Here is a 17,673-nt window from a genome sequence, read left to right on the forward strand (position 1 = left end):
CAGAAATGAGCAGGATACCAGTCACAAAATGTTTGGTAAGTGTAGTGTTGTTGTGCTTAGCTACTCGTGTTGCTTTATAAGCAGCTCTGTGAAATTGAGTCCATACTTGATATATAAATTTGCATGTGAAGTTAGTTTGGTGCGACTGTACAGCAAGTCATCATCAGCCGGACAGTCATGTAACATTTGGAGACAGCAGTCAAAGAAACACTTTATTTTTTTGATTTTTAGAGCAGACACGCTTTTGATGAAAGATCTTCATCCTTAAGTTAAAACGACTTTACTACTTGTATTAATCTTTTTCTTTGTGGTATGACGGACACAATAAGAGTGCACTGTTTGGTTTGAATGTATAAAGACAGATTTCCCCAAACCAAATGGTGTCATATTGTGTTTACCATATCTCGAAACGGCTTAAAGACACTGCAGGACACCTTTGGTAATTGTCAAAGACTAGTCTTCTCACATATGCATAGTAACAAACCTGTGAAAATTTGAACTCAATTGGTCGTCGAAGTTGGGAGATAATAATGAAAGAAAAACACTCTTGTCACAGATGCTTTTTTGAGGTCTCGAAATCAAAATCGGGAAAATTATTTTTTTCTTGAAAACTAAGATACTTCAGAGGGAGCCGTTTCTCACAATGTTTTACACAATCAACAGCTCCCCATACTCGTTACCAAGTAGGTTTGTTACGCTAGTAATTGTTTTGAGTATAAACACAACTTTTTTTTTTTCATTTTCAGCCCCAAGTGGTCCTCCCACCCGAACACGAGCAAGTGACGTCACCAACACAACAATAACATTTTCCTGGGACTTACCAGAATGTGGTAAACGCTATGGAGTCATAACCGAGTATCAGTTTACCCTAGCTAATGCTGCCAACGGGGAGCAGACGACAGGTGTCATCAAACCTACAACTAAGCGAGTTGCAGATCTTTGGCCGTATACATTCTACACGTTTACAGTGCATGCAGTAAATCACTACGGTTCGGGGCCAAGTTCGTCAGTAACTCAAATGACTAAATATGGCGGTTAGTGCCCCCTTGTTTCATACCTTACATACTACTGTTCACAAACATACAGCGACAGAGCATTTCGACAAGACCAAAAGCGTCACTTTCTAATGGATACCGGTAGGTTGTTCCACATTGGGGAGCAAACTATAGGCGAAGGTACGGTTGTGCGCAGATGAAAGTGTTCTGCTCTGAACAAACCTCTCAATCCGTGAGCAGTTTCAGCTTAAAGGCAGTGGACACTATTGGTATCAAAATAATTATCATCATAAAACCTTTCTTGAATACAAGAAATGGGGAGAGATTGATAGCATAGCACATTGTGAGAAACAGCTCCCTCTGAAGTGACGTAGTTTTCGAAAAAGGAATTTTTCCACGAGTTTGGTTTCGAGACCTCAAGTTTAGAATTTGAGGTATCGAAATCAAGCATCAGAAAGCACACAACTTCGTGTGACAAAGGTGTTTTTTTCTTTCATTATTATCTCGCAACTTCGACAACCGATTGAGCTCAAATTTTCACAGGTTTGTTATTTTAATTTACAGATACAAGGTTATTTTGAAACTCAACAAATAATTTATTAACAAATCCTGCTTTACAATTTCAGTACCAAGTAAACCGGGGTCATTTGTTGTGGCAAACTTCTCTCAGACGACCGTCGCCCTAGTATGGAGTGAACCGCAAATGCCAAATGGATTGATCAAAAAATACAGTGTAAGTGACCTGATGGGCCCAATTTCGTAGAGCTGCTTAAGCATAAAAACTAGCTAAGCACAATTAATTCTCATGCTTACGAGAGAAAGGTTGCATGCCATACTACAATGTCACATGTACAATTTGTGACTGTCATCCTGCTAATGTTTGCTTAACTGAATGCACTAAGCATCATTTAAGCAGCTCTATGAACTGTGGCCATGTGTGACAATGCAATATTTTATGAAATGAATATTTTTCCCCTATCAACACGTGACCGATTTTAGTCAAGAATCCATTTTAATGTGTAATATAACTGGCCGTTTTTTAATACTACATCTTTATTTTTCTAACCTAATTTTATTTTCTCGAATAAGCTCATTACTGGTTTTATAGTTTCTGTGATGTTTTTTGTTGAATGTGGTTTATAAGCGAATTTTGGTTACCAATACAATAATCCTGATCCTGATCACTTTCACTCGTTGCAATGTCCCGTCTCAGATTGAGTATCGTGTACTGGCAAGACCATACGACACCAACTTCAAGTTTAACATTTTCTCAGCCTTCAAAGTTCATCGAGTGGTTGACCTGTCCTCCCTTGAAGCAGTTATTGTTGATCTTGAACCCTCGACAAAATACGAGCTGCAAATTTGGGCAGTTAATCACGCCGGCATCGAGGGACATAAAGATAGATTAGACGTTTACACTGAAATGGCAACAGGTATGCATTTGTTATCACAAATTATTATGCAAATTTCTAACTAAATCCCGTGCAATTTTATTCAAATAAAAAGTGTGTACTGCCGGAGTGGGTGTGAGTAGAGTTTGAGAACAAGGACCTTTAATTCAAGGCTTGCATTTGAAATGACATAAAACAATTGCTAGATATGGGTCAAACTGTTGCACGTTTCAAGTACAAGTCTATTTATACCTGAATCTAAGTCAGTTCTGACTCGGGACTTTTTACAGAGTTTAATATTAAGGTATTTTCTATTCTTGGATGGACAAAGTGAACAGAAGCAGTGTGGGCGGGCTATTTGTATTAGTATTGATGTCAACGATTCATTATGTTATTTTGTTTCAGTACTGACGTTGGTACTTTAAAGTCACCTGGAAGTGGTATTTTTTCAAAATAAAGCTTTTGTCACTAATATATGTGTCTTGATGAGTTGAATGTGAATAAACAGTTAACTAATGTTTTGAAAAATCAGTTCTTATGTTATTTACAAATTTAAGAGTAGACCCCGACCCGAGAGGGCGCTGTACGTGACGTCAATCGAGGCAGACTTTGCCTGTAATGCGTAGAGTAAACACAATTGCAAAGTACATGTACGGACCAAGTCGTGAGTTTGTACGTTTCAAAAATTTTTTTTTTTTTTTTTTTTTTTTTTTTTTTTCCGGCAATACCGACCAGGTGTATTGCTGCTGAATGCAGAAAAAAACTTTTTGAAATGTTCCAACTCACGACTTGGACGTACATGTAATTTGCACGTGTGTTTATTAAACGCATTGCAGGCAAAGTCTGCCTTAAACGACGTCACAAAAGGGGTAGGCGGAGTCAGCCCCCCAAACAACTTAAACATACAAATCGTGACAAACATTTACTAAAAAAATTGTTTTAATGTTCGTACGCATATACTCTTATGTTTGAATGAAAAAAATTCTATTTCCAGGTGACTTTAACCTTTTAATTTTGCTCATTTGCATCTCATACCAGATCTACCAACACCTGATACGCCAATTCTCATTGGGAATGAATCGACCGTCTCGTCTATAGCAATCAGGCTGGTCAACAAGAGAACGTCTACATATATCAGGTAAGTCAAATTTAAAAGTGCTTGGAAGGGCTGAAGGTGTGTATAGCTCAATTTAGCTTGACCCTTAAACTAGTCAATGAAAAAAGAACCCCGCCACCCTCCGAAAAAAATGCAAATAAATTACTAAACCAATGAGGTAACCGATTATACTCAAAAGAGGATGATCTATTAGTTCTTGGGGTACATAATAGTGTCGCTATTGTGGATTGGTTTGACATCTTAAATTTCTCTAAAAAAAAAAAAACACACAAAAATTTGACTGTTTTTTTGCGTCTGCTTCTTCTTCGGCTTCTATCAATAATTTTCAAAAACCCTATGGGATTGTCACACTAGGGTCAGATGAGGAGTAAGTGGACATTAATGCATATCTCAGCAAATCCCTAGAGGACAATACCAGTAGAACTTATTCTTTTAAGCATTAATGTAGGTCTTTTAAAACGTCTTTAGTTCTTACCAGATCGGTGTAAGGGACATCAGCAGTGGTTTGACCCCGATAGACAAAATATCCAAACGATATGCGCCTGAATTTCGGCACCATGACGAGGATCCCTCTGCTTACATTGCTGCTGAATTACCTGCAACACTCCCAGGGAAGTTTGTCGTTGGTGACAACAAGACATACGGCGGGTACTGGAACCCACCGCTGCAGGAGGGCGCTGTGTACGAGATCTACGTCGGTGCTGTCAGCAGAATAAACGAAAAGGTAGGTAATAAACCATTGATCATGACTATTAACAGAAGAGTTGGATCGAGTAAAATCTTGAGGAAATTGTTTAACATTCTCTGTCAATTTGGGTGTTTTATTTCACTGAGCTTTATCTTCAAAACATGCATGGAAAGTGCATCCGGCTGTCCCCACCAGACTAAAGAGTTTGCAACAAAACTTTGCAAACAAAACACACGGATTAACCAGTAAAATGTTTCGATTAGAATAGAGCAAATACTTTTACATTTGATTTAGGCTGAGTAACGCAACCACTGTTATGTTTGCTCTCCTATACTCAATCTGTGACTCAAAAACATACTATTTTTAAATTATTATCACCGAAAACATCATCTTTAATTTACGGCATTGTATTTTCCTGCAGATGGCTAGCATAGTTTGGAACGACAAACCACTGACGATTGACGGTAAGAAATAATTTGATGGATTTTAGTGAAAGTATTTGTTGGATGTGTTTTGCTCAGAATCATTTTTACCAACTCAATCAAAACTTTACAAGTTAGTATGCATCTATGACAAACGAATAATGCACGCGTCTTCTTATATAGATAACAGACGTATACCACTTGAGAACATCGCGTAGATTTTGAGCACCTTCTCCAACCCTAAAACATACCGGGTAAGAGTTGACCCAGACTCCAGGTCCATTGTAAGGTTTGATCTTTTACTGGGTCAGTATGATCCGATACTGGGCCAGTGTGATCTGGGTCCATATGACACGGAATTTGTGTCAAATTGTCAGAAATCCGGTCAAACTGATGCTGAATATGAGTCAAAATCAAATTTATTAACCAGTTGCCGGGTCACCCTGGTCAAGAAATGGGGTCAGCCTCACACTTCCGACCCGTTTAAAGACTTTTTACACTTTCGGCAAAAGAAAATTAAAAAAAATCACAGATTTACAAATAACTTGTAGTGTTTACAGAAGGTAATGGTGAAAAACTTCTCTTGAAATATTATTCCATGAAATGCTTTACTTTTCGAGAAAACATTAAAAGAATTATCAATTCTCGTTGTCTAGAGTTACGGATTTCTTTTAAACACATGTCATTACACGGCGAAACGTGCGGAAACAAGGTAGGGTTTTCCCCGTTATTTTCTCCCCACTCCGATGTCTGATTGAGCCTAAATTTTCACAGGTTTGTTATTTGTTGTATCACTTGTGGTACATGAAGTGTGGGCCTTTGGTAATACTGTTTACCGAAAGTGTCCAATGGCTTTAAGACCATTCTTCTCAAACAAAGTGAAAACGATGTCATATACATGTTTAATCTTGGTCTTTATGCTATTAAAGTGAAGGTACACGTTTGGTAATTACTCAAAACAAATATTAACTTAAAATCTGACTTGGTAACGAGCATTGGAGAGTTGTTGATAGTAAAAAACAGTGTGAGAAACGGCTCTCTCTGAAGTAGCATAGATTTTGAGAAAGAGGTAATTTCTCACTAAAATAATTCCTATTGTGAACGCACACAAACTCGTCCAACAAGGGTGTTTTTTCTCTCATCATTTTCTCGCAACTTCGATGACCAATTGAGCTCAAATTTTCACAGGCTTGTTATTTTATGCATATGTTGGGGTACACCAAGTGAGAAGACTGGTCTTTGACAATTACCAAACGTGTACCTTCCCTTTAAAGTCAACTATAATAACAATATTGTTCGTAGTAAGAGATTTTGAATTTTACATCAGGGATAAAAAGACTCTAATAGTTTGGTTTTACCCTTACATCGATGTTTACTAGCACTTAACGATTTTTTTGTTTGTTAAACAGTGGATGGGGATTACTCGGAGATTAACGTTGCCTTTGCTGTTGTGATTACTCTACTTGTATCAGTAGTAATTGCTGCTCTCCTTGCTGCAGTTTTACTGTAAGTTGTTCGGTTCCTCTAGTATGCGAACTGTTCCCCGAAAAAAGCCCTGTAAATTTATCTATTCCGCTGCGTCGCGTGACTTTCCCTTCAAAGCCAAGTACAATTAGAGAGTTTTCTCCGAACGCTTTTTACAGATACTCTTGCTTGGGTTCCAACAACAGCAGTCATTTGTATCTGTTTGACCATTAATTTTATTCCTTTCCGTTGACTGCGTCTCAACAAGGAAGTCGATAACGTCCCGGTGTGGCGGTTTCAATTTTTCCGCCGTGTTCAGTTTTCCGAATAACCAAATACGGTAACATGACGTCATGCGATGCCTGCGCACAGCAAACGAAAGAAGTAAATTTTTAGTGCCGTATTGAGTCGTCCGTATAATTATACTCTCCGGTAGCTGTCATGGTGGCGTCCACGAGTACAACGAGCGGCGAACGCGTGGATCGTATGAGAGAATTTGGTGTGAAGACCAAGCAAATTATCCTGTATTTAACCAGTGGCACAAGCAGTGTGACCTGCTTAAAGTCGTACGCATGAATACGTGTAAAGATAGGGCAAGAGAATGTGACTAAACAGAAAAGAATCGTGATAGAAACAATTTGGGGTCACTGAGAGAACTACAGTAGTCGACAGGGTACTCGCGGCGGTATTTTTGTCTGACTACGTCACCCGGAAAACTTAACACGCCGGAAAGCTAAAACCGTTCGAACAACGTGCTGAAATGTCCGGCTACGTCACCCGGAAAACTGAACACGGCGGCAGACTGAAACCGCCACACCGGACCAGTGGATATTGGTTAATCTAAAAATTTAACTTAATTTGGCTTCACACATTGGATGGGGGTAATGCGTTTGTCAATACATTAGCCCACACTAGCCTGCCGGTGTAAAGAGTCGTATTTGATTTATTAATTTTTATTTTTGATCTAATTATCCAACAAGCTGTTGCGTTTAAACACATTTTTAGTGTGAATTGATTAGGCGGTTGGCTGTACATGTATACAGTCCGCGGTATGAATGATTTTCATTAAAGTAAACTGTTGCATAATATAATAACTACAAACTCATTTATATTTAACAATCAATGCCAAATTAAGGAAATAACAGGTTTATGTTTTGTTGCATCAACTTATTAATAATACTGTTTGATTTTGTATGTAGGATACGCAGGCAGAGGTCAAAACGACCACAACGAAGAACATCCACAGTTTCCAATGACGCAGGTAAGCTTGACACGAGCTTTTTAAAACGAACAATTAAATAATTCCTTATACTCATTTGCAGACATAAAAGGCAGTGAAAGGACACTACTGGTAATTACTCAAAATAGTTATTAGCATAAAACCTTTCCTGGTAACGATCAGTTATGGGGAGAGGTTGATAGTATAAAACATTGTGAGAAACGGCTCCCTCTGAAGTAACGTAGTTTTAGAGAAAGCAATAATTTTCCACGTACTTGATTTCGAGGCTTCAGACTTAAATTTTTGAGGTCTCGAAATCAAGCATCTGAAAGCACACAACTTCAGTGACAAGGGTGTATTTTCTTTCATTAATATCTCGCAACTTCGACGACCAGTTGAGCTCAAATTTTCACAGGCTTGTTATTTTGTGCATGATGTTGAGATACACTAAGTGAAAGGACTGGTCTTTGACAATTACCAATAGTGTCCAGTGTCTTTAATCTTAAACAAGACGTGATCGTAAAGGTGATCTCTTGGCTGCTGCTTCCCAGGTTTGTATATAGCAAACTTAGGTGTGATTAAAGAAAGATAAAGAAGCTCAGTTTGTAGAGTGCCAGTACCTTAAATATGGAGGTCGTTTGTTCAAATCCCACATTTGTCAGTTTGTCTGTTGATCCCAAAATTTGATATAAGTCCCGTTTTTAATTGCCCCTTGTTGTGCATTTGAAACCACTGTACGAAAACAGATTTTTATATGTTTTTTTGAAGCTGCACATTTTTACGTGGTGTTTTTTCTTCATACAGTGGAACTTGAATCTACACATAAATGTTCACCCATCAACCAATGTTCAGCACCGACAACTGCTCAACCGTGTGCGAGGTACACACAACAATCTGCAGCATGTGTCTCGAAATCAAATGCAGTTGGTGTGTCCATTGCGCAATCATCCGCTGGAAACTTAAGAACGTCTTCAACTGATTGCTCATATGAAGTATACACCGTCCCAGCTGAAGAAATATTTCCTGAACCATCGAAAGGTATGGAGCCGAGGAAATGGCCGGCTGTGTCGACTAAAGGAGCGGTCAAGCTAACGCCTTATCTGCGGGGGAACTCCAGAGAGGCTGCATCCTCTGGTTCCGTTGCATCCCCCGAATCCGATGTATGGCTTAAATCTGCTGCATCCCTTGGTTCCGATAAATCCTTTGCCCCTGCATCCCCTAAATCTGCTGTATCCCCTAGTTCAGTCTCTGTAGTGAATCTCGCACAGTTTATTGAAGGAAGGAAGATGGACTCTAATGCGGGATTCAAGCAGGACTTTAAGGTAAAAAAATATAACTGTTTTTACGTATTGTAACTCATAACCCATTTTAAATAAGAAACCCCGTACAACTCTAGCCGTACTCACGTATAAACCAAAACTTTTAATTTTGGGATTAAATTGATGAAATAATTATTATGCTGCTAACATCTAGATTTGGAACTAATTAGGGAGAGCTTAAACATTTGAGGCCGATCAGAGTAAATCCAGTTGGACCTGGCAAAAAAATGCATCACAGTCGTAGAGTCATGCCAGCCGGGGCCCAACTTATTATTTTAAATGAAACAAATTATTATTTTAACCATTAATTTGTGATATGCTAGTCAAAACCCATCGGCTCGTCATTAATCAATTTGACCCGGAATCTATACGAAACTGACACAGAAATGGGTCAAATTACCCAGAATATGAGCTTAGCTATCCAGTTAAAACCGATGAAGGAAAGAAAAAAGAAACAGAAAAAGCGAAACACTGAAAAAGGTTCCAATGCCTTGGCAGCTGAACCAGTAAAAGGATCAGGCTCATGTGAACCGTATACGTGTTAGTTATGAACCACAAGAAATATCACAGAAATAACAGTGACCGTATTTCTGTTTAATGCATAAAAGATGACTGTCTCCGTTACAGTGTACAATTCTCTTTAATTTTAAATCTTCAGACATACACAATAGTTACAAGTTGTACAGGGGCTGTCAAGGTTAATTCAAAAGTATAAAAACTGTCATCAAAAGATGTGTAAAACCAGACCCCTGCCAACGATAGAAATATAATTATACCATATAAAAAGGAGATTACACTGAAACATTTTAGAATCACACAATAGAAATAATTAAAACACAAGCAAAACCAGACTATTGAAAACAAAAAAACTACACCCACAACAAAACACCGCAGCGATAAGAGGAAGGGACAACAATTGAAAATTAAAAAACATAGAATGGACTAAAAACCCTCAGAAAAATAAAATTGTGTGTAAAACATGATTATCTGTAAATGCTTGGTGTGATAATGCTCTTGTTTGTTCTTTTCCTTCCTTCCGAAGGTTCTTTCTACACAGCTGACCCATTCTCGGAGTATCGCCAAAATGAAGGAAAATGCAAAGAAGAACAGATACATCAACATATTGCCCTGTAAGAAACTTCTTTTCATACCTTGTTCTGCACTTTCAAAACGTCTGGATCATTTTGATACTGACCCGAAAATGGGTCAGGCCCTCACAGACCTGGACGGGATCAATTTGGACCCGGGAAGTTTGAGAGTTTAAATTTTGTGCTGAAATTGTTGCTGGTTTTACTCACACAAATAAACATGTTTTTCTTGTGTTTTACTGTATCAGAACGAATTACTTTTTAATATTGCAACGTAATCTTACAAACATCCGATTTAATAAAGGGGAAAGATTAAGCAAAACTGCATTAAACTGCAGTAAAATAGTTTTATTCAAAGTAATGTAATTACCATTGTTTTTACATGCTGAATTCGAGTTTTCTAACACACTATCTTGGAAACCACATTATAAATTCGTAAAGTGAAAATGTAAACTATTCTTAAAGGAACACGTTGCCTTGGATCGGACGAGTTGGTCTATACAAAGCGTTTGTGACTGTTTCTTTTTATATAATGCTTATTGTTGAAAAGATGTTTTAAAAGTAGAATACAATGATCCACACAAGTTTGCCTCGAAATTGCGTGGTTTTCCTTTTACTGTGTGAACTAACACCGTCGGTCATTTATGGGAGTCAAAAACTTGACTCCCATAAATAGCCGACTGTGTTAGTCGACGAGGTAAAAGGAAAACCGTGAATTATCGAGGCATGTTTGTGTGGATCATTTTATTCTACTTTTAAAACATCTTTAACCTTATGGTTACGAACGCTTTTCAAAGACCAACTCGACTGATCCAGGGCAACGTGTTCATTTAATGTCAATGATACCAGAGACATTGCCGGTTATACAACTCACTGTTTAATCGTTGGCATCATTGTTATATTATATCCTTTAGACGATTACTCCCGTGTTGTGTTGGATGCACTTGACGGTGACTCGCACTCAGACTACATTAATGCCAGTTACATTGACGTAAGTAACAACCTTCCTTTGACTCAATACCTACTGAGCATATATTCTTCATTGATTGATATATTCTTCAGGAAGGTACCACTCTGGCCCCATTTATTGTACTTTTGTTGACATAGCATGCAATTAGACCCCAAAAACCAAGTAAAAACAAGCTGTAAACTTTAAAACCTCGCCTCAAATTATATAAAGAACAACCCCCACACCCCATCCCTCCCTCCCAAAAAAAAATAAAAAAATAATAATAATAATAAATCTTAAACATTAACAAGAACTACAGGATCACTTATATTTCTATTATTTCTATTTCTAGGGATACAAGCGTAAATCAAGATACATTGCTTGCCAAGGTAAATTCTAGATAAAGTTCAAATTCTGATATATTTCCAATAAGTTGTTTGTTGTTTCTAAATATTTAAGCTGATAAAAGTTGATACAAGAAGAACCGACCACTTTACACAGGCACGACCTAAACAATGATTAAGACCCTATAAGTTTTACACATTGTGTCCGACGTACCTCTTTGTCCGAATCATGGTCCGTAAAAACCAGCACATCTGAACCATTATGATTGGAGGTCGTTGTGTGCGTTTTACAAAAATTTCTAAAAAAATTGAAGTTGTAAAGAAAATATACCTTTTCGCTTTCTTAATCTTGAACAATGCCTGACCACAAACCATGTCCGGTTGATTGGCAAGTTACCAATTGCTTTCAAAATTCCATGTCACATTGTCTACAGCTATAACAAAACAGTGTAAAAGACCTCGTCCAAATCGAATCGTCTTTGCTTTAACAGTCCAAATTCAAAGTTTGTTTTCCCGGTTCGTGTACTCTTTAAATGTTTTTGGGAGTCCAATTTGCAGGTCCAAATCAGGTAACTGTTAACGACATGTGGCGCATGATTTGGCAGGAGCGAATTGGGAAGATCATCATGCTCACCAATCTGGTTGAGAAGGAAAAGGTAAAATATATTTGATTAAAGGAATGATCATTTTGGATACAACACAACACAGTACAACACGGGTAGACGCCAACCATTAAATGCGACTACGGAGTTCAATGAAACCCGTATAAACGGGGTCTTTAAAAGCAGTGGACACTATTGGTAATTACTCAAAGTAATTATTATTATAAAACCTTACTTGGTAACGAGTAATGGGGAGAGGTTGATTGTATAAAACATTGTGAGAAACGGCTCCCTCTGAAGTGACGTAGTTTTCGAGAAAGAAGTAATTTTCCGCGAATTTGATTTCGAGACCTCAGATTTAGAATTTGAGGTCTCGAAATCAAGCATCTGAAAGCACACAACTTTGTGTGACAATGTTTTTTTTCTTTCATCATTATCTCGCAACTTCAACGACCGATTGAACTCATATTTCACAGGTTTGTTATTTTCTGCATTTGTTGAGATACACCAACTGTGACGACTAGTCTTTGACACTTACCAAAAGTGTCCAGTGTCTCTAAGACACACCTGTTTATAAAACTGGTTTCTTGTGTCTAATAAACTGCTTATATTCAAGTTTTTTGTTTGCCATAGAAATGAAGCCAATTTTCACGCTTTACTGTGATTGAGAAATAATGACACTTTTATGTTGTCTGTTACAGGATAAATGTGAGAAGTATTGGCCAGATCAATCGTCAATGTACGGGGAATTTATTGTGACAAATGTGAAAGAAGAATCACATCCAACTTTCATTTTGAGGACCTTCAAAGTATCTAAGGTAAATTGTTCTTAAATGTAGGGGGCACAACATTTTGTAGAAGTTGTATTATAGTCAAAATAACACTGGAGGCTTACGAAAACTTAACAAGAGACAATAAATCAGCTAAACTTAACTACATTTTGGCAATGTTTTAAAAGAAGCTTTCCTCGTATTCTTTTTTGTTGGCAACATTAGTAGTTTATAATGAACAACTATTTTGCTCTTTTGTTGTTTTGTTCCATAATTTGTGGTTTAGATTGTCGTTGAGGGTGAATCGTTCCAGGTCCTGCAGTATCATTACATCGCATGGCCTGATATAAAGCCACCCGAATCATCATCATTGCTTCAGTTTGTTGGACGAGTACACCAATCAGAAAAGACATATCAAGGTTCTATTATGGTCCACTGCAGGTATTGTCACAACGTCATTCATTACATTCTCCCCCCCCCACCACCCGCACGTTCAATTTCTTTTCTGGAATGTTATTAATTAGCTACACGCCCGGGGAAACCCTTTCAAAGTCTCGACCACCTTTTGAGTGGTTCACAGTTAGTGTCCATGCATGCATCGTGGTAAGACCCAAAAGACTTGACCACCTTTTGTGTGGTTCCCAGTCAGTGCCCATGCAGACATTCCTGCGCGACCCGTATGGTGCAGCGTTTAGTTGGGCCCGCATTTCCTCCGTCTACGATGACCACTCCCCCTCTCCCAACCGTTGGATTGTGGCTAAAAGTGGACAACTCGACCTTCCCCACCGATGGATCGGTGCTATAAGAATGACGGTTCTGCTGGACCGGACCCTGGACTGTCGTGGCTCCTGAGCTGAACTCCAGAGTCAACATCTACCAACCTATACCGGTGACTGTGGGCTGATCTGGTGTGGGCTGTTTTTTTGGAGATGCTGGGCCCAACGTCAGCAATTTCTAAATCTTTTTCAGGGAACTGACTGGGAGGGGTGGGGGCGTATATTCTTTAAGCCTCCTTAAGGTAAATATTACTCGCTGAACCTCTTTTGCTTTAGATCATCTTGAAGGCTTACAAATATAAATCCCCCTCCGCCCAAATCATGCTTTATTAACTGATTAGTAATTTATCTGCTTATTGGTTTATGGAGGCCCTTACCAATATTATTCTAGATGTATTTTGTTGAATGCTTTTGTGCTTTTACTTACAAGGTCTTCGTTTTTGTCCTGTTTCCCACAAGTTTCGCTGTTGTGCTTTTCAGTGGATACCTTAAGTTCATTTGTAGTAAAAACACAATAGGAAGTAAATCTCACATGTGCCAGTCGGACCATGACTGCGCATCAACACTACAAACCGTTAATGTGTTGCTTTTGTTACAAAGGATTTTAAATTGTTATTGTGGACTTTTACATATAAAGTCTTCGGCTTATTTGTGAGGCTTAAGCATAACTACAAAACAGCACGAGTAAATTTAACATATATAGCACGAGTAAGTTAGGTAGCATACCGTCGACAGTAGTGCACGTCCAAAGCTTCTGAACATAAAAACATATATTACTCATTAGCTGATGTTTTTTCTTTTTAAATCGGGAGAAATTTGAAAAAAATTAACTTTTACACAATTATACCCTTTTTGTTTTGTAAAATTGAAGCACTGGAGCAGGCCGCACCGGAACATTCATTGCATTGGATATCTTGTTGGAACAATCTGAAGCGGAAGGACAGGTCGATGTGCTGAAGTGTGTTAGCAATGTGAACGACAGGCGGTACCAATTGGTGCAAACCATGGTAAGACAACGAACTCGTATATATAGCTAGGGGCAAATAAACGAGAAAAAAATTGTGTGTTGTGGTTTCTTTTCTACGAAGGTATCATTCCGAATACCACAAAATCGTTTTGTTCTCTCGAAATCGTTTTACCTCAAAGTCATTAAGCTGCCACGGAACGTTAAACACACTTCCAATTCATTGGGGACAGAACACATTTTCGTGGTCTTTTTCTATTAAATAAAGCAAGTACGTCGATGATTTAGGTGGAGAAAACAAACATCAGAATTTAGGAAAAGAACACATTGTTTTGAGACCGAACTAAACTGTTTCGTTACAACAAAATGGAACGGGACCAGTCACAAAACGTAGCATCAAAGGAAGTGTTTTATTCCCTCAAACTAATTCAAAGTTTCGCTCCCTCGATATCATAGGCCTATTGTGCTAACCTCCGAATAAGTATTTTGCGTCAACGAAAATTGTCATGGCGACTACATAAAATTGTAGCACTGCTTTGGTTGCTCCATTTTGTCTTTACTTGTACCTAAAGGGGCTATGTATTTTGAAGAACTATTTTACTTTAGTATTTCTGATGGCATAATCTGCAAAATATTTTATTATTTATATATTTATATATTTTTTTTTTTATTGTTTATTTTATTTTATAATTTAAAGACACTGGGCACTATTGGTAATTGTCAGTTGCGAGATATGAATGAAAACAATTATTTCTTCCTCGAAAACTACGTTACTTCAGAGAGAGATGTTTCTCACAATGTTTTGCATCAGCTAGCTCTCAATTGCTCGTTTCCAAGTAAGTTTTTATGCTGAAAAATATTTTGAGTAATAACCGATAGTGTCCACTGCCTTTAAAGTAGGCAATATGCCTTTTAATTGATTTACAGTTGTTCATGCTGATTTGTTTGTTTTCCGAATTGTAATTTATTTAATCTGTAATGTTTGCTTTAATTTTCTTTCCATAAAAATGTTTCTATTTTGATTATTTACTTTGTGTACATACATATTATATATAGGTTCTATGAATATTTTAAATTGTGCACATGTATTGTCCTTTCCTGTAATTGACAGCTCGTCCGCTGTTGGTTTGGTCAATAAATAATATATAAACAAAACCACAAGCGACACTGTGACGAAATATAAACTATTATCAGCGATTTATGTAATATGCACTTGCTATTTCTTGATGAGAAAATAACATACAATTTTGTGCTTCATGTAAATGTTCCATTTCACTTTTGTCTTATTGTTCAGGATCAGTATCAGTTCATCTTTGAAACCCTCTCAGTATCCAGTCAGCAGGGGAGTAAAGTGTTGTCCCGAGACCAACAGACTCCTTTAAAGCCGAAAAAGAGTGAAGTGAGAACGGGGGTCAAAATATATGACAACCTGAAATTACGGGTAAGCTAAACTAATACTATGTATTTAAAACAGTGTACAAAAAGTGTCAAAATGTTCTAGTTTTGGTAAGGCTTAGCGTAAAACATACTATGAACTTTCCACAGAGTGAAAAATTAATTAAAATATTGCATTACACCAAACACATTTATCTTTGAAAGGACATCAACACAAGGGGTTGATTTGCCTCACTCAAACCATCAAATGATATCAGCAACAGTGATTAGTGAACTCCTTAAATAAGGGGATCAATGTGTAAAATAAGTGCAAAAAATTATAATTGTTAAATGATTTGTTTCAACAAAACACTCCTCCAGCTATGAAATGGTAAAGCCCTCCGCCGCGCTCGGGTAAACAACGCGTATCGCGTGATGTTGCACAACTGTTTCAGCCGTTGCTCTCGACCAATAGGAATGGATGAACTGTCTTATAAGAACAGTTGCAAGGTCGCGTGTCACGCCCATGAATTAAAATGTTTACCGGTCATAAACAAAGGTTTTTCACACCCACGTGACGCGCTCTCCACCAATAGGAATAGCGAAACTGTCCGAGGTATTTATGATTGATAGTTTATCTGATGTTGATTAACTCGTACCGGACTTAACTCATACCTGGGTGAACTTGCACCCAAGTTACCTCGTACACAAGTTACCCAAGTCAACCCCTGCTCCGATTAACATGTTACCCAAGTTAAACTTGCCTTCTGATAATTAGGAAACAATCTCAAAAACATCGTAAATGATATATTTCTTCACTGTAACTAAATTAAATCTTACATTTTCTGTATTATTTGAACAGCATCCTGCTCCATCGAGCAACATGGGAACTCGCTATACAGACTCCCACCCAGTCTATGTCAATTGGAAGAAGTAAATGCATTTTTTTGTATGCGAGTCGCCGTACTCCAAATCATGTATCTGATTAACGGTAATAAGGATGGCGATGCAGTGGGGATTTGAGCACCAAATTTTAGTCATGTGTCAACAAATGCCTGAATTCAAGACCGTTGTTTGAGCGCCTGCATCATTACTCCGGAGCCTTTATATATGTAGCCATTAAGTGTAAGATAACTTGTTATTGAGAATGTCTATACCCAGGGCACGCTTTGCTGCTTGGTATGAATATAACGCACTGAATGACTTGGATTGACTTGTACTTTTAATTTTACTAGTACAAAAGTTGGGATGCATAAAACGGCGCCATTTTCAATATGGCTGCCTCCCGAAATTGGTTGTGCCCATATTTTGGTCTGTGAAACTCTAGATAGAGCCTTAGTTTGGGTGTATAAGTGTTTTCAGGGTCAAGGAACCCCCCAGAAAATAATTTTTAAAGTGTTGGATATTCAGTTAGGGCGGCCATTTTGAATTTCAAGAGGGCTGCAAATCAAATACGTTTTTCCCCGTGTCACGCCCTTGGAGACTTGCAGAGACTTGGTGCTGGTGTAACCCATGTTTTAATGAGGGAATCAATGTGTGGTGAAGAGGTTTTCAATTAGAGGTTTAAACCCGCGCCGAGGCCTGGACTTGATAATTTTACCGAGACGAAGTCGAGGTAAATTTTCAAGAACCAGGCCTCGGCGGGTTTAAACCACTAGTTGAAACCGATTCAACACACTTAGACTCCCATTCATAAATACCTTTTCAGTCAAAAACATCAGCACTTTTTTGTCAAAAAGTTAAATAAATGCAAGCTATGAAATGGTAAAGCCCTCCGCCGCCTTCGGGTAAACAGCTCCTTATAAGGGAATGCTGTGCGGTGCGCTTATCGCGTGATGTGGCACAACTGTTTCAGCCGTTGCTCTCGACCAATAGGAATGAACAAAACTGTCCTATAAGAACAGGTGCAAGGTCGCGTGTCACGCCCATGAATTTACACTTTTTACCGGTCATAAACAAAGGTTTATACACACCAACGTGACGCGCTCTCCACCAATAGGAATAGCGAAACTGTCCGAGGTATTTATGAATGAAGTTTTACTAATAATAAGCCTACAATAAGAACAATAAGAACAGATTGATTTTCTTGAATTTCAAAATGACCGCCAATCAAGTTTGTTTGTGCTGCGGTTCAATAACTGCACCAAAAACATAGTCATATTGGAACTTTTTGTTGCAGCCCAATGTAAAT

General features: G+C 38.1%; 1 protein-coding gene across 1 annotated transcript in view; it reads left to right on the forward strand.

The window, feature by feature from the left end:
- The window catches only part of LOC117297758 (receptor-type tyrosine-protein phosphatase delta-like), a 30,295-nt gene extending 13,228 nt beyond the window's left edge, over nucleotides 1-17,067 (forward strand). The window contains exons 7-24 of the mRNA XM_033780907.1: nucleotides 747-1,034; nucleotides 1,622-1,728; nucleotides 2,209-2,428; nucleotides 3,425-3,524; nucleotides 3,972-4,227; nucleotides 4,613-4,655; nucleotides 6,023-6,119; nucleotides 7,277-7,338; nucleotides 8,101-8,618; nucleotides 9,658-9,745; nucleotides 10,618-10,694; nucleotides 11,005-11,041; nucleotides 11,555-11,652; nucleotides 12,300-12,416; nucleotides 12,655-12,809; nucleotides 14,016-14,151; nucleotides 15,403-15,549; nucleotides 16,345-17,067. Of these exons, the coding sequence (XP_033636798.1) occupies nucleotides 747-1,034; nucleotides 1,622-1,728; nucleotides 2,209-2,428; nucleotides 3,425-3,524; nucleotides 3,972-4,227; nucleotides 4,613-4,655; nucleotides 6,023-6,119; nucleotides 7,277-7,338; nucleotides 8,101-8,618; nucleotides 9,658-9,745; nucleotides 10,618-10,694; nucleotides 11,005-11,041; nucleotides 11,555-11,652; nucleotides 12,300-12,416; nucleotides 12,655-12,809; nucleotides 14,016-14,151; nucleotides 15,403-15,549; nucleotides 16,345-16,419 (2,621 nt within the window). The 3' untranslated portion in view covers nucleotides 16,420-17,067. The remainder of the gene's footprint in view (nucleotides 1-746; nucleotides 1,035-1,621; nucleotides 1,729-2,208; nucleotides 2,429-3,424; nucleotides 3,525-3,971; nucleotides 4,228-4,612; nucleotides 4,656-6,022; nucleotides 6,120-7,276; nucleotides 7,339-8,100; nucleotides 8,619-9,657; nucleotides 9,746-10,617; nucleotides 10,695-11,004; nucleotides 11,042-11,554; nucleotides 11,653-12,299; nucleotides 12,417-12,654; nucleotides 12,810-14,015; nucleotides 14,152-15,402; nucleotides 15,550-16,344) is intronic.
- Nucleotides 17,068-17,673: the final 606 nt, after the last annotated feature.

This window comes from Asterias rubens, chromosome 12, assembly GCF_902459465.1.
Source record: "Asterias rubens chromosome 12, eAstRub1.3, whole genome shotgun sequence".
NCBI lineage: Eukaryota > Metazoa > Echinodermata > Asteroidea > Forcipulatida > Asteriidae > Asterias > Asterias rubens.